We start from the raw sequence: 20,975 nt of genomic DNA on the forward strand, positions 1-20,975 counted from the left end.
CCTGGGCTGGCCTGCCTGGGGAGCGCCCTCGGCCGGGCGGGAGGGCCCGGCACAGGGCCGGGAGCGGCGGAGGGGCGGCAGCGGGACAGCGGGGAACCGGGACAGAGGGGAACCGGGACGGGGGGACAGCGGGACGCGGGCGGGCAGCGCCGGGACAGCGGGGCCGGGGCGGCGGGACGCGGGCGGGCGGTGTGTGCCGGGTCACGGCGGCGACAGCCCAAAGCAATCGAGGCCGGAGCATGCGGCGTCGCCTGGTGCACCTGGACCTGAAGGGCGCCGCGCCCCGCGCGCCGTACCTGGAACAGGTGAGGGAAGGACCTGGAACAGGTGAGGGGGAGACCTGGAGAGGGTGAGACTTGGGACAGGTGCAGAATTTACCAGGCATAGGTAAGGAATGTGCCTGACGCAGGTAAGGGATGTACCTGGGGCAGGTGAGGGATGTACTTGGCCCAGGTGAGGAGGGGATGGGGACACCAGGACTCACCCCGTCCCGCAGGTGCTGCCGCTGTTCCGTGCCCTGGGTGCCACCGGGCTGCTGCTGGAATATGAGGACACCTTCCCATACACGGGGCCTCTGGAGCCGCTGCGGGCTCCGCACGCCTACAGGTACTGCCACAAACCCACAGGTACCACCTGCCTGGTACCCCCCGTGCCCCGGGCACTGACAGTCTCTCCCCAGCCCCGCGGAGCTGCGGGCTGTGCTGAGCCGGGCGCGGGAGCAGGGTCTGGACGTGGTGCCGCTGGTGCAGAGCTTCGGGCACATGGAGGTGAGCGAGGCAGGGCCGGGATGGGGGAGCAGGGTGGGTGTGCTGAGCCGGCAGTGCCTGGGGGGGCAAGGAGGACAGTGGGATCCTGGGGGGCGTTAGGGAGCACTGCCAGCAGGTCAGGGAGGGATCCTGTCCCCTCTGCTCAGCCCTGGGAGGCACATCTGCAATGCTGTGTCCGGTGCTGGGATCCTCAGCATAAGAGAGACATGGAGCAGCTGCAGCAGATCCAGAGGAGGTTGCAGAGATGCTGAAGGGATGGAGCATCTCTGTGACAAGGGAAGGCTGAGGCAGCTGGGGCTGTTCAGCCGCCAGAGGAGCCACTGAGAGGGGACCTCCCCAGTGTGTGTCAGGGGCTGCAGGGAGGGGGCAGAGGATGGACCTGGCTCTGCTCGGGGTCCCAGCAATGGCACAAGAGGAACGGGCAGGAACCGATACACAGGAAGCCTCACCTGAACATGGGGAAGAACTACTTCCCTGTGCAGTGACCCAGCACTGGGACAGATTGCCCAGAGAGGCTGTGAAGTCTCCCTCACTGCAGATATTCAAAAACCATTTGGACACAATCCTGTGCCATCTGCTCTGGGATGTCCCTGCTTGAGCAGGGAGGCAGGACCAGATGCCCCACTGTGGTCCTTTCCAACCTTAACCATGCTGTGATTCTGTGTTAGGAAATCTCTGATGTAAATCCCAATGTTTCCATTATCCAGCTGTAGGATTTGGCATCAGGGTCACACTGCACCATCTCCTTCACCCAGATCCCCCAGAAACATGGGCACAGCCACGTCCCCCCAGCCTGTTCCACCCTGTGCTGGTCCTGGTGCTCACTCCCAGCCACTCTCAGTTTTAGCGGGACGTGCTCTCAGAGCCCTGGTGACAGGGGACACCGCTGTCCCTCGTCCTATGGCTGCTCCCCAGGCTCTCCTTTCCCTTGCAGTTTGTGCTGAAGCACAGGGAGTTCTCCCACCTGCGGGAGGTGCCGGCGCTGCCCAACGCCCTGAACCCGCACAAGGAGGAGTCTCTGGCGCTGGTCAAGGCCATGATTGACCAGGTCATGGCCCTGCACGAGGGCCTGGAATGGCTCCACATCGGATGTGATGAGGTGGGACTTCCCTTGAGATGGGAATTTTTCCCTCTGAGGAGTGATGGCAAGGGCTGAGACCCTGCACAGGCTATTCACTTTAAGAGTTGGACTCTATGACCCTCACGGGTCCCTTCCAGCTCAGAACATTCTGTGATTCTGTGACTCTGCATTTCAGTTTGGGTGGGATTTGGGGGAGAGAAAACACGACTCAAGCCAGAATAGAAAAGCCTTTTTGACACTAATTGATTTCAGTAACAAGGGATGTCATTCCTCTTAGTCTGAGTATAATATCAAAGTATTGAAAGCAGCTCCTTAAGTCTAACTCAGCATTTGGCTTTAGGTCAAATGAGTATTTAAAGTGAGATTATCCACTGGAGCTGTTTAGTACAAAGGATGTGAGTTTTATGTAAAATGTTGTCTCACTGTTCTGGCCAAGTTATTCAAAGTAAGCCTTTTTGTGGGAGGAAAGGATTTTTTTTATCTTGGGAGTTTGTCTCCTTGAGAAACAGAACCTTGAGTTTTCTCCTGCCTCATAGTTTCATAAAACCATCCTTGATGGTACACAGATCCCTGGGATTCACTGTGATCACTTAACTGTACTGGTATAAGTCAGTGGTTTGTATCCTGTTGTGTGAGAACTGATGTCAAGGTTGGACAAGGAGCTGCAAGCTTTTACAGAGCAAAATGCTATTTATGTAGAATAAATGTGTTGTGGATAAAACCTGCTCTAAAACAGCAAAGAGTTTAAATGCATATCCATCTTAACAGGCCTGAATGCACTCTCTGCATGGAGCAGGTATGGGGGGACTGCACTTGGACATGCCCCCAAGTTACTTAATGGTACCAGGTCAAACTCATTTTCTTTTTCTGCATAAGCAGTCAGGATTCTTTGTTGATGTTTCAGGTCTACTACCTCGGGGAGGGAGAGGAGTCCAAGCAGTGGCTGCAGCAGCCACACAACACCCCAGAGAAGCTGTGCCTGGCCCACATAAAGGCAGTTGCCAGTTGTGTGGCCTCATCTTACCCCAGGGTGACTCCCATCGTGTGGGACGACATGCTCAGGGGCATGAGTGAGGAAACACTGGCAGGTGTGTGACCAAGGATGGGGGTGAGGCGTGTTTTGTGTCATACAAAAAGGTTTACACAGCCAGTTAAAACAGATTTGCTGGCACTGAAAATAATGCAGACAAGGAGAGCTGAGATATATCTGTTTGACCAGAGAACAGAAACACTCAGTCCTTGGCTGTCACAGACTTTCTGTGTGACTGTGGGCAAGTCTGAACACATAAACAAAATGCTTGTCGTGCAGTGGTTGCCATTGATTCTGCTTTCTTAACGCATTCAAATAAAACAGCCTGTGGTCCAAGTCTAAATCTCTGTGTCTCTCACCACCCTCCAGTGTTTGCTGTTGCTCTGTGCAGCACCTGGTCCCAGTGGTGCAAACACAGAGAGAAACTGCAGCCCTGGGAACACCTCAGGGTGTAGCTCCAAGACCTTGACATCACGAGTCTTGTTTGTTGAAAAATATGAAACCACTGCTAAAATTTGAGTGGTCTGAGCACAGATGGAGTTCCAGCATTTTCAGAGCCACCTCACATGTGCTACTGCACCAATAATCTGTACTTAGTTCTGCCTTTTACCTGGCTGTTTTCCATTGCTTAGGAGAGCTCTGTTCCTTGCAGAGTCGGGGGTCCCCCAGCTGGTGCAGCTCATGATCTGGGACTACGCTGCCGACCTGCACGTGGAGGGCAAAGGTTGGTGCTTCTCTGCTCAGCTGGGGAAAGCAAAGAGCTGTTTAAGCAAAAGAGCCAAAGCAAATTTGTGTCATTAAAGCATACCTAAGTTGGACACCAAACTATTCTGTTTTTTTAAATTGCTTCTTATTGCTTTAATAGCATAAACACAGCCCGTTTGAGTTCATAGAAGAGTTGCTATTAATAATTTCCTTGTACTATTTATGTTTCTTATATGAAGGATTTGAATTGTCTGCTGCTTAATTCTTTTCAACACTGATGGGGCATTGAGAGGTTTTTCACAAGCACAGTTACATCAACTCTCCTCACCCTGAAACCAGTGGGAGCAGATAGCCCTGTACTGAGCAGCTCTGCAAAAGAAGCTTCAAGGCTTCAGACATCTACAGAGCTCAAAGGGAAACTCCTAAAGGCTCCAATCAGGCATTTAACATGCATGAAAATATTTCTTTGTTGGAAGAAGAATGAGCTGTGAGATGTTGTGCAGGCTTGTTACGTGCCCAGGGTTCCTTTGGCATTGTAACAATCCCAGGGAATTGAATACAAAAAGGCCCCTCAGAGAAGGTGTCAGGTGTCCCATCCTTGGGACCTCACCAACCTCAACTGGACCTTGGTCTCTCTTTACTCCAGCATTTCAGCCAGGGCTGAAAATGTAGAAAGCTCATCCTGTGAGTGCCCCTTTGTGTCTCATTGCAGTGCAGCTCATAGAGAAGTATCGGAGATGTGGCTTCTCCAAGGTGTGGTTTGCAAGTGCCTTTAAAGGAGCCACAGGAGCGAATCAGTCCCTCACACTGATTGGGCACCACCTGAAGAACCAGCTGGAGTGGCTGGAAGTGGCCAGCAGGACCCCCCCTGATGTCCTGGAAGGTATCGCCCTGACGGGCTGGCAGAGGTGAGAACATGGAATGGTTCCAGGGGGATCATGGAGGCAACTCCCACCCCACAACTCCCCAAGGGCTGCAGGGAGGCTGGGGAAGTGGAAGGGAACTTTGCAAGGGAATACCAGAGAGCTGAATTCCAATTTCTGTCTCTGATTTGCCTTGAGAAAGTAATTTGGTTTGTATCTGTTCTTATCAGTAAGACAGGAATACTTTGTGTTTCAGAGATGGGAGGTCCCTTCTCTGAGACAGAAGCTGATGTTTCTAAAGCTCTTTAATTTTAAGGATTGAAATATTAAAACTTCCCACTTGTTTAGTATGTTCTACCAGTAAAATATCTAATAATGGATTTTTTTTTTTTGACACAGGTATGATCACTTCTCTGTTCTGTGTGAGCTTCTCCCAGTGGCAATTCCATCCCTGGCTGTGTGTCTGCAGGCACTACAGAATGGTACAATGACAACTTTATTCTCTCTCAGCTAATGCCTTGCACAAGAGGGAGCTGACCTGGCCCTAAGGTTGGCACAGGCTTGTTGTGTTTTGAGGTGGTTTGAGTATCTGATGGTGGTCTGAATTATGAACAGTAAATTACAGTTTGCAGTTATGGCAGCAGAGAAGGCTCTTGGCCTGAGTATTTAAAAATAGCCATTGGATACTCATCATGTATTATGTTCTAACCCACAAATGATGAGAAACTTTATGTTTATAATAAAAAATAAATTTAAGAAGCTGAATTGCTTTTTAAACTGATTTGAAACAATAGTGACATATAAATGAGATTAATTTAGTTTAGATTTAGATCTTGTTTAAGTATAAAAGTTGCTTCAAGGAATCAATTTTCTTAAAATGGATATAGGAAGGACACTGCCTGGTAAAATACTTCCTGTAGTTTCTGGTTTCTTTACAGGCAGTTGCCAACAGAAAGGGTTTTGTTTTTAGTCTTGCTGCATTTCTCATTTTCAAAACAAAGCCCCACAGCCTACTGATTTTAAACTCAGGCACTAGAAATATTCAGCATCCTGAATGGGAAGCTCAGAGCTGGCAAATGCTTTACCAGACAACTGTGTGAAAGACCATGTGCTCCACTTCCCACCCACAAGTGTTTTTTTCTTCTTCTATTCCCATTTTACCTTTTAAAAAAAATCTCCACCCAAGGAGAACAGCTGAGCCAATGCAGAGAACTCCAGAAAAACCCTCCTGTGTGAACATTTTCGTCCCTCAGGCTCCTTTTCCTTATTTCCACTGTCTTCTGCCAGGTGGCTACTCTGAAAAGGTTAAAGAAAACGTGGAGAAGCTCCTGGGAATGTCTAACCTGGAAATTGATACTTACATGAGGTGAAATTCCAGCTGGAGAATTCAGGTGCTTCTCCTTGTGTGGTAAGTTCAGAAAATAATGGATCCTTTTTGTCCAGCACGAGTGTGGGGACCTTCCCTGGGAGCAACATCCTCACCCTTGTGACAGAAGTGAGTTTCTACCTCAAGTCATCAGTGGATGAACTTCTGGAAAGGAACAGGTACTGAGGTTTCTGTTGCTTCCCTGCCTGGCTGCCCCAGTGTTGGAGCTGCATCACCTCCAAGTGGGGCACAATTCCACCAAAATGATTTAAACATCAAGCTCTGCATTTCAGGCATCAGTGGCACCTTAGCAGAACATCATATTTAGATGACAATTTAAAATACTTCAGCAGAATTCCTAAATGCTGTGTGCTGCCTTTATTTCAGACATCTAGTTCTATTCCTGAATTACATTTTACTGCTATTTAAAGTTGAAATGAAAATTTTGAATGGTGCAGTTACAAAAAAAGGAGCTCGAAATGAAGCTTAAACTGCAGCAGATGATCAGGTTTTATCATCTGCCAAGAACAGTGTTTTACATGCTAGTTCCAAAGATAGACAGACTTAAATAAAAGCATTATCTCTGTGCAGAAGTTCAGCTGAAGTCTTACCCACCTCCCTGTCATCCCACAAACCCAGATATCACTGCTCTTTCCAACTCTGCTCCTACTGATATCCATTCTCAGGTATGTCACAGGCTGGTTCAGCCCCTACCACAGGAAAAGGAAGATTATTCACCCTGTAATAATGCACCTCTTCCAGCCAGATGCAGTCAGGTAACACCTCTTGGTTTGCATCACATGGGAAACAGTCTGTCATATTTTGGGCACCTAATTACAGAGTTTTGAGTCCTTGCCTCTTTCTGTAATTATCTCAGAAGAATTGGTGGGAATCAAACAAGATTAAGTATTCATAATATGGTTTTGAACAGAAAATGTTGGGGTTGGATTTAGATGATCAGAGTTCCCTCCCAACTCAAACCATTCTCGGATTCTAATTTCATGTTTGCCTGCCTTCTGTTGAATAAATTCTTTGAATACAAGTACAAAACTGGTCTCCACAAACCTCTCCCTTGTCTACTGCTGTGCAGTGGTTTGTCTTGGTGGAGGATTTCAGACAGGGACTGGAATAAAGCCAGACCCTGCTCCCTGTCACCACGTGCTGTTCTGAACTTGTCCTGCACATTTTGCCAATTCACGCTATTATTTTTTTTTTCTGTGATAAGGTGAATATACAACTGCATCTCCTCTCTCTGATAAAACCCAGAATTAAATTCCCAACAAGTCTCACAGCAGGTTTCAGTTACACTTAAAATGTGTATAGTGGTTGTTTGAGCTCACATCTTGGTACTTTAAAAGTCCTTGCATGAGGAAAGTGCCAGAATTATTGGTACTTAAACAGAAACAGCATCACCCTTTTGCCATCTGAACAAAATCAGGTCCTTTGGGCTGTTGTAATAGATGCTTCTTTTCCTGTAAAGTTATTTCAAGGGCAGCACTCCCTTCCTCAGGCCAGTAAGCCAACCCTCCCCTGAGGCAGAGCTCACCTGCAAATGTCCCTGTTCCTTCCTTCTCCCTTCTGCTCAGCCTCCTCTCCAAGTGGAATGCTGTGGTGCAGGACCTCCAAGCAGCCATGGAGCAAGTTTTCCACCCGTGTGCCATAGAGGAGTGGATGGAGGAGAACGTCCACCCCAGCCTACAGAAGCTGCAGCAAGTGGTGGATGATTTAGATGAAGCAATAAAAGCACAAAATTAGGGGCACTTCAATTAGTCTGTCTCATTCCATGGGAAAACATGGCTAGTGAAAACCAGCAACTAGTCATGGAGCTGGGGTTTGTCATCTGGAGAGCTGAACTGTGATTAAACAACAGTGACCTGAGGGCAAGAAGGAATTTATTGGTGTAATAGACTTCAAGTCTATTTTAATCTTCCTGTCTTAACACACTCGGAGCCTTAATTCACCTGCCCTGTAAGTCAGGTGAACAGAAGGCAGGAGTGAGTCACCACCCTGGAGAAAAACCCAGTCAGTATTTGCAGCAACAGACTTTCTTACTTAACAGTACCTGGAGAAGTTCTCCAAGTTCTGCTCCAGTCAGTGCCCAACATGTCCAGCCTTTGCAATGTTCATAAAAAGAAACATTTAGGATACTTACACTGTGCTTTAGGTCCTTTTGTTCTGTCCTGCCACTCCTCCGGGTGTCAGCTGTGCTGTGTCCTGCTGTTCCATCACCAGTCCTTCCACAGCAGGAGCAGTGGGTTTGTTCCACATTTGGGGCTGGATTTTTTCAGTCTTTGAAACACATAAAGTGTGGGGCTTAAATGCTTCTTTGATTAGCCTGAGGTCAGGGATTAGCAGGGCCTGGCAGGTGCTGCCAGGTCTCAGCAGAGGCACGAGGTGATCAGGTCCACATGCAGATTGTTATCTAAAACTAAGCCATTGCTGCGCATACCTTACTTACAAGAGTTACATACCTTGAACTAAATAAGATCTTATTTTTCTTGATTAAATCCTTTGATACTCAAAATGTTTTTGGAAATGTGCTGCTTTTTGTGTGTGTGGCATGTTGGTTTGGTTTAAAGGAGGGAAGGTGGAAATATATTCACCAGTGGAGAGTTGGGTCTCCATTAACTCCTCCAGCAGGTCTGTGTCAAGGACTAATTTAGACAGCCATTAATATTTTAATAATTTTAATTAAAAACAATACAAAATACTACAGTGATGCAAAACAAGTTATCAAATTTGATTTTATCAATGCACTTATTTAAAAAAAAGACAGTATAACAAGGCCTTGCTGCAATTCTACTTGCAATTTTACAGTAAAAAAGAAAAAAAAGGCAATTTCTGAACAGTTTCAAGAAGCATTTTTGCCTCTCAGCAATCTATGACAGTGTCAGGACTAGCACTCTTTATTTACTATTAAGCCAGCTGAGTTTTTGGTACCTGTAACTTCATAAATACAGCCCAAGAGTCAGATATCAACTAAACAGTTTAAATACTTTGTTTTGTTTTTTTTTTTTTGAGACTTGCACAGCTGATCCTACTTCCCTGTGAAACATCCCAACACTGGATTATTGGATTATTACCTGAAGCAGCGTTCTCTGGCCAGCAGGCACTCCATGCACTCTGGTTTTGTCCCTGCAGCACAGTCGTGGTACAGGACATGACAGACAGGGTTGGTTTATGGGGCAGGGTGTCAGGTCTAACCTAAGGTCTGGTTTTAAATAATTTCTAAGTCCTATAAAGCACAGCTGTCCAGGCACAAGTCAGTAGATGGCCTGATATGCAAAAAAGACAACTCCATTTCCTGTAATACTGTCCCAAGAGGACTTCATTTCCTAACAAAACCAGTCTTTCACATCATTCTTTGAGTCCAAGCCACTTCACCCCAAGCACACCTAAGGCTACATTTCCTGGGCCTTTCAATCTGCTGGGCCCAGGAGGAGTGAGGAAAACCATCCAAAAAAGCCTTTGGCAAAACGGTGAAAAGTGGCAAACGAGGAGGATGAGAGGACCAGTCCAAAGAGGGAAGAACAGCACCTGTCCTGAGTTAGCACCTGCTGTCCTCAACAGTTCAAGCTGCCCCACATCAGTGAGGAGGGCACAGACACTGCCACAACCAAACCCACCTTTAAGGCCATTTGCAAGTTAAATTTACACACACACAGTTACTGCAAAACCTCAAAGTGGGGTGATGTCTTCCAGCTGCCAAAGATCAAGTTTTTGAGGGCAGGAAGCAAACGTGGACCAAGAGAAACAGGACGTTCCCAGGTGTATCAGGCAGCAGTGCCCAAACACACCCGGCAGAACCCACAGGAAGAGACAATTCCCTCAGTGCTTCCCTTTAGGTCAGACTATGGAATTCAGGTTCCCAGTGTAGCTGTACTTGTTTGTACAGTGGCAGAGTTGTCCAATGCCAAATGGAAATGGCACAGGAGGGGATGGCTCAGCTGCTCTGAGAGGTTGAGGAGTCAAAACCCCCCTCCCAGACACACAGTGGCAGCTGCCACCCCTCTCCTGCCACCACAGCAGGACACAGGGCTGAGGGGGACACCACACAACACCTTCAGTGAGGTGATCACTGGACATAACCCAAAACGCAACTTACTCCACAGGATGTACTTCCAGCCAGGTTGTACCTTGTTAGAGGTCATTCCCCTTTCTGGGGATTTCCAATTTTCCATACATTGTTTCAGTCTTTGTGTGAGATGCTGCACAGTCCATTAGTCTATCCATCACTGACAGCAGGAATGCACAGCAAGCTGGATGCACAGGCTTCCATCTTCCATGGAATGTCAGCTCCCGTGGGAATACAAAAGAAGCCCAGTATAGCTGTGACTGAATGCAGGTGGTTCTTCCTGTTTTACCCACGGGCTCAGCACAAATGCCCTCTTCATGTCCTTGACACAGAGCAGCAGCTACCACAGGCTGTGCCTACACTGTACCGTTAAACACTTCAGGTTTTTTTCAGTATTTCTTACTGCAAGCCCTTAGAACACTCACCATTCTCATTTTAAACTGTGGGGAAAGAAAGAGTTCTCCAAATCCCCAATCTCATTCTCCTCTCTCTAAAATGAGCACCACTTGGGGTATAAATTACAATGGATTTAAATGAGGAACTCTCCAAGGTCTTACACCCTGCAACATTTAAGGTTTGATGACTGTGCTCAGCTTACAGCTGTGCTTCAGAATAAAGGCCAAATTGAGCTAATTGCCTCATTTTCTCCCATTCACACACAGGACCTTCCCAGCTGTAGTGATGTGGGGTAGGGACTGAAAACCACATGATTGTTCCATCGACTCAGAGAACTTCACCAACACGTAGTGGCAGAGGTCTGCACTGGTACCTGACGCGATTACAAGCGTCTTTTCCTGTTTAAAGCAAACATCTCCCTGTTGCAGGGAGATTACCTCCACACTGACAGCACTGTGAGCCTTTGCCTCCCAGCCACGTCCCAGGGCTGAGCAGCTGGAAGGCAAACCCTGGTACAAGCTGGGTTTGGTCAGAGCAGCAGGTGCTCGGCTCCAGCTCTGTGGAAGACACAGCAGGACGTGGCTTCTGCTGAAAGCTTTTCAGAGCCTCCTCCCTGTTGAGGTAGAGCAACTTCAAACACAGGCTCTTAAGTCCTGAAGGAACTGCTGCCAGGAGACATTTGCTGCTGGCCAGTGGTGAAAGCAGACAACAGTTACCTTGTACCCTGTTCACATTTCTCACAACTAGCTGTGTAAGCATTTTCTAATTCAGGTCTTAAGATTCCTAAATAATACCTAGTGAGCTTCAGTACAAGCATGTTGAAGGAACTTTCAGCTCTTTACAATTTTGTTCTTGTACTGACATGTTGATGCTAACATGATGGAGTTTTACTTCTAGACAGAATATGATGGCTTAGAGAGGTAGCTTTGACTTCAAAAAACACCTTGAAAAGTTATTATTTTAGCTCTTTCTGAAATCATTGGTCAGAACAGAGGACACTACAGACCTGGAGTAAAACATGGTACAAGTCAAACATGGAATCTATCCCAGCTATCTTAAAAAATTATTATTTAGCACTTCGGTATTTCAAGTGAGGAAATAATAAACAACTCTAGGCTACCACGGTGTTTGACATCAGACTTTTACCTACCTAAAGTAAGAGATGTCTGTCCTAGCTTCCTTTCTAAACACACAGTTAAAATAGTAAACATTGAGGTCTAGGAAAAGGTTATTCTGTCCTGGGGTAGTGAATGCCCAGAAGGGAAGCAGAAGAGGGTTAATCTAGAACATCCCAAAGACAGTGAATCATCGGCATGATCACTCTTCCCTTTGCTATTCATGGCTCCTCAGCCAGTCCCAGGGAAGTTCAAACAATGTTACAGGTTAAACAACCTGATCTTCCAAATTCCAAGACAGGTACTCAGACTTAAATTCCCATGGTTATCTAATGGCAAGTCAGTAGTAGAGAATATAAAAGTGCCACTACTCTGCATCACCTAACTAATTGCATATATTAAGCTGCTTAAAAACCGATTTAGCAATATATTCAGTCATAACATTTCAAGTCAAACCTCAAAGCATTGCTTCAGGAGTTACAAATCCAACTCTTCTACACTTCATGTACTGTACCTGCAGCAGATGTTTGCAGTAAGAGGCTCTTTGCATCTGCACCTCCGCTTCACTAATGGGAAAGCAATTATTTCATACCGATCCATCAATAAATAATTATTCCTAGACAAGTTTGTCAGTGGTGAACTGACAAAGTTCAGAAGCCAGCAGTGTCCACGTGCAGGAATTAAGGCAGAAGAGCAACTGAAACCGAATTTGCTTTGGACTCTACAACAGCAACTCTTGGACCGTGGCTCTCGAAGCAGTTTAGCACTAAATGAGGTGCATTAAGACACATTCCTCCCATTGCAAATTGTAGAGAAATGCCCAGGCCGAGGTTGTGAGGGATTTCTTTTTCTGCAGAACAAGCAGAGTGTTTTCCAGATGTGTGAAAGCCTCTACTTGCTGCAGCTCATGATGACTATTAGTATTTATCCTGTGGTTCATCTGCATCACTCGCCTCTGTTTCGCTGCTCTGAGAGAAATCTTGTGGGCTTTCTACTCTGTGCAGCTCCAGAAAACTAGTGATGAGTTTGGCAACTGCTTCCACATCACTGTGGGAAGGAAGAAACAATGGAAGAGTTAGTGGAACTGTGGTGCTGACAGGACAAGAACAAGCACACTAATTCTTGGGAATAACTGCTTGGAGGGACTACTCTGTAAGACATACAGATCAGGATTGACAGCATCCCACAACAAGCCATTACTTCCACATCAGAACAAATCAATCCTTTCCCCAGCTCCTGCTGCCAGGGTCCTTATTACCAATGCTTACAACAAATCCCCTGTTAACTGAATGTTAATACATTGAATGTTTGCAAAACAGGATTAATCCCCTCTGCTGTTGCACAGCTGAGGAAGGCAAGTCCAGCAGACAAGCAGCACTAAAGGGACCTTAGACATCTAAATATGATCCCGATAGATGGCGTTACCCAAACATCCACAACGGAAAACCTTTAAGGTTTAAAAGGTTTCCAAACTGAGTAACACAAGGTCACGGCAGCGAGTCTGAAAGCTGAGCTCAGTCTCAATGACTGGCATTTCCCACCTTCCTCAATGTAATTTAACAGGTCCCCAGCGCACCTTCTGCAGCCCAGCACGGCACTCTGGGTCAGGGGGTGGGAGAATCCGGTGACAAAGCGCAGCACCACCAGGTAACCCTTCCCAAAGTAGCGCACGGCCTCCTCCTCCACGTTCACATCCCGGATCTCGCTCAGCAGAGCCACCACTGCAAACACACGTGGAGAACAGGGCAGGCTGTCAGCGGGGACGGAACCCTCAGCACTGAGGGACCTGCTTCATGGAACCCAAAAGAAATGTTTATATCACCAAGTATTACAAAATAACCTCTCAGGGAGAGATGTGCTCACACCCCCTGAAGAGAAGTTGAGAAACATTAAATGTCCTGCTCTCCACATCTCTCATCTTCCACCTCCAAACGGAATGGCTTCAAAACCAGGTCAGCTTAAGGACGTTCCAAATGTTGCCAGTTTTCTAAGCACACTGAGAGTTGCTTTGAATAAAAGCTCAGACAAGGAAGAGGATCCTCTTCAGTTTGCAACAGAACTCCTGTCTACCCTGCAGGTTCTGTTAATCCAACAGCAAGCCCAAAAGACATCGGGTACTGCATTAAACTGAGCCCACTGAATAAGCTGCTTTAATTGCATATTATATATCTGCAAGATGCAACATTTCTGCTTGCATAGATCTAAATGTTTGCCTGCTACCAAAAGCAGATTAGATTACAGAATCTCAACTTCTGGATGCAAAAATTAAGTTTTTTTCCACCAGTCCCACCTGCCAAGCAGGGTGGCCAAAGGAAAGGTCAACCTGTATGTTAGCATCCCAAAGGAATGGCTAAGATTGCTCTGGAAAACAATGTGCAAGCCCAGCTACCTTGGATTAAAATAATTAACAAGATGCATTCAGCACATGCAAAAAGCATTTGGGCCTTGAGAGGCAGATTGTTACATCTGCTGCTTGGGAACAAAGCAGATCTGGAAGCAGATGCAACTTAATTGGAGTACAGAACTCCAGAGAAGCCATGAAATGGGCACAAATCCATTCCTTCTGCTGCTCACATCTTCCACCAGATGCTGCTTTCTCACCTTGTTCGTGGCCTCCTTTGGACAAGGTCAGTATTTTTTTGTACAGATTGAATGTTTTTAGGCAGACTGTTCCCTTGTTCTTATCAAATACAGCTTCCTGTAAAATTGAGAAAGAAAAAACATGATTTTCTTCAACACACCATCAATAGCTATGCTTCAATGTAAAATAAAAATAGTTCTGTGGGAAAATAACTCAGTAAAACAGAAAAATACAGTTAGTTTAGAGACATTCCTCTTTTATTAGACTGTGAAAATCACAGTCTTGCTCTTGGCTTTAACAAGACTTTACCACATCTCCTGTGTTACTTCTAGAGGGGAGTTAAAACTGGGTTCTTTGCCCCTCTTGCCACATTCCTTGTGTCATAAAAACTTTGCCTGGACTCAAATGTGAACACTAACTTGTAACTCCTGTAATTTTCATTCTGGTGTATGCACTTGGCATTCCAGAGCTGTGCTCTGTGGGCCGGGCTTACACCAGCTCCCAAATATCCCTGACAGTCCATGAAGAGAGGATGTCTTGTGTGTGAGCTGCACATTCTAATCCAACTCAGCTCAGCAGGGTGACAATCCTATATAATGGCTTGTTGCTGTCATTATAAACCAGCTTACACCATCCCTGTCCCAGAGGAAAACAGCTGAGCATCCTGGAGGGTCCCCTATTTAATGTTCTGCCATTGGCTGGAAGGGAAAGTACAAAATCATGTGGTGGCAGCTGAATGTGCTGATCGTTCACTCTCTCATGTAAGACACAAAACATTTTGGGGCAAGTCTCCCCTTAAAAATACCCATGTTTAGCTTCATGTTTTCATGTTTAAATAGTCAAAGAATTACTGTCCTAATTCTAGTCCCAGTACAGCAACCCCAGAGGGTTTCCCCAAAAGCAGACTGGTCTGTTTGGACTGAGCAAGTGTGTGGGGCTGCTGGAACCAGCATCTGCCAACTGCTTCTTACTCCCACCACCTCATTTCTGAGGTCAGCATCTTACCTCCCACTGCTCCAGGTTCTGTGCTGCCACAAAGAAACACCCAGCCATATAGAAGAGCTTCCATGCCAAGCTGTCTGAACAATGCAAAAAACACACAAATTTAACTCTTTTTTCTCCCTCTTCCTTGGTATTCAAGCAGCTCTAAAAGCAGCAGCATGCTCCCTTTAAAGGCAATAGAAGGGAAAAAAGGTTTCTCGTGTGGAACATTTTTGCCTTTAGTTGTACTACAAGCTTTTCTACAGCTCTCTCTCAGGATGAAAACAGAGAAATTCTTCACATTTTTCAGAGATTTCATTCACACTGGGCTTCAAACCATACAGAATTATAAGCATGTGTTATTATTGGCAAGGCTGTAACACTGCAGCTTTCTCTTCCCTAAAAACAAAGGCATCTTAAAAGGCATCCACAGAACTGCCAACCACCAAATATCTGTGCTGCAGAGGACAAGGGTAAGGGACAATGAGAATTCACTGAAGCAAAAGGAAGCAGTTGGCCCTCCTGACAAACAAACATTTGCATTTTATGTCCTGGAAATGTTTACATCCAGCAGCCTGAGCAGTTTGCTTACTCAGGTTTTTATGCGAGGGCAGAGTAGAACCGTGCTCAGGATGGTTTCAGAAGACTTGGTTGCAGTGTCTTAAAATAAACAAGGCTGTTTTAGCTGGTGGCTGAAGCAGCTTTCACCGGATTCTGCTCGTTCATTAACAATACATGGATTGCATTGGCAGCGTGTTCCTACACACCATTAAGTTTTAAAATTTGATGTTAACAGGATGCAGCAGGAGAATGACAGGGCAGCTGCCAGGAGAAATCCCAGAGACGGAAGGAGAGCTGGCATTTGGTGCAGTCTGCTCTGCTGCAGGGGGGGAAGCAGCAGGAGCTGTCTGAGCTCTGAAGGTGTCTGAGTAATCAATGCCAGTGACGATGTGACAGTTTCCAGAGAAACAGAGCACTTCTGTCAGAGGCAAAGGAATCATTTCATTACGGGGGCAAAGAATCACTGTGTGATTCTTCCCGGGAGAGCTGTGAGGACCAGCTAACCACATTTACAAATCACACACAGTACTAAATAGCATTATTAAAAACACCCTTGTAAATGGAAAGGGAGGCTGAGTAAGAAATAGAGCATTAAAGCCCAGTAAGTCATACAGGCAACAATTAGTATTGATTATAACATTCACGTCACAAAGTGGGACAGGTACCTCCACTGCCTGTGTAAGGCCAGGCAGAAGCTGCACAGGAGTCATCAGCATGAAAAACAGATCAACAGGAAAGAAATAATTCTTCCAAAAAAATGATAGGCCATTACCTGCACTGTAATAAGCAGCAGCCAAACCTATGGAGGCTATTCCTAGGAGGAAAGAGGGGAGAATTAGAAAAAAAAAAAAAAATCTAAAATTCCCTGATGAAAAACACTTTCCAAAAAAAGGACAAATGTGACTGCAACGTAAATCACTGAAATACACGAAAGTTGGTTATTTTTTTTTCTCTAAACTCAGTATAAAAAAAGCTTGCATTCTGCAAAGGCACTACAAGCACAGGGGCTGAGTCAGAAATAAAAATGCTGTGAGACAACCGGGCCCAGAGCCTGGGAGGGACTCAGTGTAACCATTACACCACACTTCCTCTCAGCACAGCACAACTTGGAGCCTGCTGATACACACACTGCAACCCTTATTTGTCCCTTTAAGTGCCCCGTGGAGCCAAAAGAAAACTTCTGCAATTAAGTTGTGTCAGAAGCTGCCAGCTCCTTTCTCCCAGGGAGGGGGGAAGCAGCTGAAGAGTCCCTCGTGTCCCAGAGGCCGCAACTGCAAAGATCTTGGCTCGGCATCACTGAAAGCAACGACAACCTCGTGGTGTCACTCAGCTGGAAAGCAGGATGTGTCACATTTTCCCCACCAGCTCCCTCAGTAGAGCCCTAAGCAGTTTATTTTTCCTGTATATTAGTGTTTATAAAAGTGCCTTTCAGAGCATCCTGTATGACTTCCCATTTCATACACAGCATCGTTAAGAGTTCACCACCAACCTCTGGTTGGTGGTGAACTCTTAACGATGCTGTGTATGAACCCATGATCCAACCCCAGCACGGCCATGCTGCACTTTTCCATTTCTGAAAACTGAGATGTTTTTCAACCTAAGTGGCTGTGCTAAAGAGAGAGTTCAAAGCACGATCGTTCCTCTTCTGGAAAGAGGAGAGGAGACGAGATGAGCAGAGGAGCGCTGTGGTCTTACCAACACAGAGGGACCAGGAGCGGATGCCGGGTGACCTCTTCAGATGGAGGTGGGAACTCGTGCGGTTTTCAACCGACATGTACATCTTCCAAAGAAACTCCCCGCAGCCCAGCGTGACTCATGAAACCTCACTGGACAAACAAACAAAATAAAAGTAACTTTAAATCACTGAAAACTCCACTCCTGTCCCTTCCTAGCACTTTTTCAAGAGTTATCAAGTCTTAATCTACATTATACAAGATGGCCAGGGGAAGAACAGTCTTTTGGCACAGGAAGAGCAACGTGCACACTTTAAACAACCACAAAGAAAAGCTGTTACAGGGAGAGTTGCATAACAACAACAAGAATATCTGAACTCTTGGAGAAACTTCTCCTTTTGGGTGGAAGAGTCACTTCCTTTCTGTCACAGCCAGATTCCAGAAGAAAAGTGTGGAAAACAAGAATCAGGACCCATGTTGTTCCTAATTCATGCAGCCCCTCAAACCAATAAAACAAGAGCAATGGAAAGTTCTTGGACAGCAATTTCCCCGTCAGCTGAAAGGACTGTGTGAAGGACTGGTCTGGGAGCTGGGGCAGGTCAGTGCTGCCTCCTGCACCTCTGACATCTCTCAGCCCTGGGGACACACCAGGAGGGGGTCACAGCCACAGCCAGGCAGTGCCAGTGTCCCATAATGCCAGATGACATCCCCTTCTTCTAATCCAACCCAAGAATACAAACCAGGAGCTTCCAACAACAAGTGTATCTGTCTGTCCTCAACAAGACCACACCTTCAGCCTAGGCAGAAACTAACAGTGGAGATTAAAAAGGCAGGCACTAACTAAAACCAGAGCTGGGCAATCCCACGCAGCGTTTTCACTAATTTTTTGCTACTTAGAGCATAAAATCATGGAGTCATTTAGGTTGGAAAAGACCTTTAAGATCATGAAGACCAACCATTAAGCCAGCACTGCCCAGTCCACCACGAAACCAGGCCCACCAGGGGTGGTGACTCCACCATCTCCCCGGGCAGCCTGTCCCCCAGAACCAGTTGCAGGAGGTTGGCATGAAGCTGCTGTTAGCCAGAAGAATGCCAGCATTCAGCAGGTTTTCAATAACCATGAGAAACATGTAGAGAGCAGGCCCAAGCATATCCAGGTTCTCACAAAAGAAAAGCATGTGATTTTCAGTCCTTGAGTTATCCTGCTGTCCCTGGATACAACAAGACACTCCTGCAGTTCTGCTCTACTTTGGACACAAAGCTCCAGGGGAGAGGATTTAGCCAAGTCCTTTCAGTTAAACAAAAAGCACCCATGCCTTTGATTTTAATCTCTTAGCAACACATCTGAGAGCATCTGAAACCGAAAGAGGCAAAACCACTTATGCCTGAGACGCGCTTCCACCTCCTCCGGATGTTAAGCATCAAATTTTAATTTTCAAATGACTCCTGCGAGTTGCTCTCAACATACCGGAAAATATCTCTGCACTTACAATGCCTCCTCCTGCCTGCAACCTAAAAGATATCTAAAGGTTATCAAATGCACAGAGATCACTGCAGAAATCCGGGCGTATTTCACAAATATTACACCCCATTTATAATTCAGATGAGGAAAATCCATTAATGCAAACTTTGATATCTCCCCCCCCATATTCATTGAGCGAAGTCGTTAATCATTAACCACATTCATTTTCCGTGCAAATGAGTCTTGGCTTAATGTTGGATACTCAGCATCAATGGAATTGTCTCTCACAGGTTGCTGTTTGCAAGAGAGGGGCCCCACGGGGTAAAAAGCACCAAAGCAGCTTCTTACATTTACATTTAATTAATAAATCATAAACGTGGCTTTAAGCAAATACAAAAGTTTAACCATGAAAATTTTATGATTACAGACAAAGAGGTGGTTTGGGGCTGCTGTTTCAATTCAATTTCAAAACCTCAATTTTGCTTGAATTTGTTGGGTTTGCCATTAAACCGATCTCCGGCACCAAAATAAACATTCATACGCTTCCTCCAAGCCCTGGGCTGAGGGCGACCCAGAAAAAGCCATCGAAAGGAGACCTGGAAAGCTTCACCGCCAATAGCCATCGGGTCAGGGCCACACATCAGGCGAATTTTCTTTACAGAGCTCATTTTTCTTTACCTCCCAGTCCTGCACCTGCTCCCCCCACCCACAGCGTGAGGGGGAGGCATGGGGGGACCCTCCCCACACAGGGACCAGCGCTACCCAAACCCAACCAACGCGCGGGTTTTCTTCCCCCACGCACCCATAACCGAGGCCCCCCCCTTCCCCCTTGCCCTCCCCCCCCCGGAGCCCGCGGTACCTGCCCGGCTCCGGCCGCGCTCTGAGGGACCCGCGGCCGCTGCGGCTCCCGCGCCCTCACACAGATCCCGCCTCAGGGAGGGCCGGACGCGCCCGCCGCCATTTTGAGTGCGGGCAAGGGACGGGCACGCGAACCGCCCGCCCCCCCGGCGGGGCGAGGGCAGCGCCAAGATGGCGGCGCGATGCCAGGACTCAACATGGCGCCTGTGCCCGCGGGTGCTGCTGGTGTAAGAGTGTCGGTGTTACCGTGGTTATATTGCCTTAGCGGTGTTGAAAATTAGGGGAAGGCTCGTGCGTTGGCGGAGGAGAGGGGTGCAGTGTTGTAGGGTGAGGATGGATGTGCGGGAGAGCCTCTCTGGGCACAGTTTGACAGGTGGGCACGGCCCCGTGTGTGAGGGGCGCAGGGAGCACCACTGAAAAGAGTCTGGCACCATCCTCTTGGCAACCCTTGGAGATATTTATATGCATTGATGAGATCCTTCTTGGTTTTCTCCAGACTAACCAGGCCCGGCTCCTGCAGTCTTTCCTCAGAGAGATATTCCAGACTCCTCATCATCTCTTTAGCTCATAACCCTCTCCAGTAGCTCCTTGTATTTCTTGTACTGCTTCTACATCTGGTAATACTTCTTATCTCTGTGTACGGGCAGGAGGCTGCAGGAAGATGAAGGTTGTAGTGGTTTCTCAGTGTCACACAGTTGTCTCAGTGGCTGCTCAGAGAAGTCCCACAATGGGACCTGGATTCCCACTGAACTGACTGCTTTAAGTTTCCCAGTCTTCCAAATGTGACTCTTGATATTTGTAAAAGGTTCTGTTCCTGCTGTTGGTTTGTTGGTGGTTTTTTTTGTTTTTGTTTTTTTTTTTTCCACTAGTAAATTGTATCTGTTGCCAATATGTTTTATTCCAAGTTCAGAAATACTTGGTATTTCTAAGCCTTAGCTTTCAGCTTTGATAGCTATGGTGGTTATGATAATTGAATGCGAGGTGTTTTTGTATAGCTTTTATAATTGTAAACAGAATCCTCAAAAAAAATCATGTCATTGTTCAAAAAAAAAAAACTCCGGGGGATCTGCAAAACTGAAATATCAGTGATAATCTTATGGTTCAACACGGGTGTCATTGCTTTTGTGAACTGTGGATCAGCTAAAGGGTTGAGTTTGAAAATCTGTTGTTTGGAGAGGAAAGTTTCTGGTTCATCTGAAATACTGAGTGACTTTCCTGTCGAGAACAAGAAGGCTACATTTGGAGAATCCTTTGTGTTTCAGTTAAACATCATTCTCATGGAAAAAGCTGTTCCTGTTCAATCCATTACAGCAACTGCTCATGGCAGGCAGAAGGGGTGAAGTGCAAACATCTGTAGTTTGGCTTAACTTCTTCAATTCCTGTTATGTAAGTCAGTGTATAACTTCACCTACAAATGGTATTTGGTCCTCTCTCCGTTGCACAGGAATGTCCTTCCTGGAT

At 46.6% G+C, this 20,975-nt stretch overlaps 2 protein-coding genes and 1 long non-coding RNA gene across 8 annotated transcripts in view; 2 read left to right on the forward strand and 1 right to left on the reverse strand.

Moving 5' to 3' along the window:
- Nucleotides 1–11: 11 nt before the first annotated feature.
- HEXD (hexosaminidase D) lies at nt 12–7,720 on the forward strand. 3 transcript variants are annotated; one of them, XM_027886056.1, is made up of 13 exons: nt 249–327; nt 366–409; nt 497–606; nt 680–767; nt 1,702–1,866; nt 2,753–2,936; nt 3,531–3,602; nt 4,296–4,491; nt 4,846–4,928; nt 5,734–5,812; nt 5,890–5,991; nt 6,499–6,588; nt 7,399–7,720. In XM_027886056.1, exons 2-13 carry the CDS (start codon nt 395–397, stop codon nt 7,565–7,567), a joined length of 1,353 nt encoding a protein of 450 aa, XP_027741857.1. In that variant the 5' UTR covers nt 249–327; nt 366–394; the 3' UTR covers nt 7,568–7,720. The 3 variants fall into 3 exon arrangements, with proteins under 3 accessions (XP_027741856.1, XP_027741857.1, XP_027741858.1); XM_027886055.1 differs by lacking the exon at nt 366–409 and having other exon boundaries at nt 12–305; XM_027886057.1 differs by lacking the exons at nt 249–327; nt 366–409 and having other exon boundaries at nt 577–626.
- On the reverse strand, nt 7,448–19,628 carry LOC114058575 (cytochrome b-245 chaperone 1). 3 transcript variants are annotated; one of them, XM_027886067.1, is made up of 9 exons: nt 19,516–19,628; nt 17,217–17,347; nt 16,294–16,335; nt 14,985–15,058; nt 14,000–14,096; nt 12,975–13,119; nt 12,352–12,445; nt 7,965–8,101; nt 7,448–7,516 (listed from the first exon to the last, which is right to left on the reverse strand). In XM_027886067.1, the coding sequence occupies exons 2-8, from the start codon at nt 17,299–17,301 to the stop codon at nt 7,973–7,975; spliced, it is 666 nt and encodes a 221-aa protein (XP_027741868.1). In that variant the 5' UTR covers nt 17,302–17,347; nt 19,516–19,628; the 3' UTR covers nt 7,448–7,516; nt 7,965–7,972. The 3 variants fall into 3 exon arrangements, 2 of the variants coding, with proteins under 2 accessions (XP_027741868.1, XP_027741869.1); XM_027886068.1 differs by lacking the exon at nt 19,516–19,628 and adding an exon at nt 19,253–19,352; XR_003571480.1 differs by lacking the exon at nt 7,448–7,516 and having other exon boundaries at nt 8,010–8,101; nt 11,913–12,445.
- A 299-nt stretch (nt 19,629–19,927) lies between these two features.
- LOC114058578 overlaps nt 19,928–20,975 on the forward strand; it is a 3,346-nt gene continuing 2,298 nt past the window's right edge. For both annotated transcript variants that reach the window (XR_003571483.1, XR_003571482.1), the window contains exon 1: nt 19,928–20,131. This is a non-coding gene — a long non-coding RNA (uncharacterized LOC114058578). The remainder of the gene's footprint in view (nt 20,132–20,975) is intronic.

Source organism: Empidonax traillii, unplaced genomic scaffold, assembly GCF_003031625.1.
Source record: "Empidonax traillii isolate 1590-97213 ecotype Southwest subspecies unplaced genomic scaffold, ASM303162v1 scaffold177:size1754471, whole genome shotgun sequence".
Lineage (NCBI taxonomy): Eukaryota > Metazoa > Chordata > Aves > Passeriformes > Tyrannidae > Empidonax > Empidonax traillii.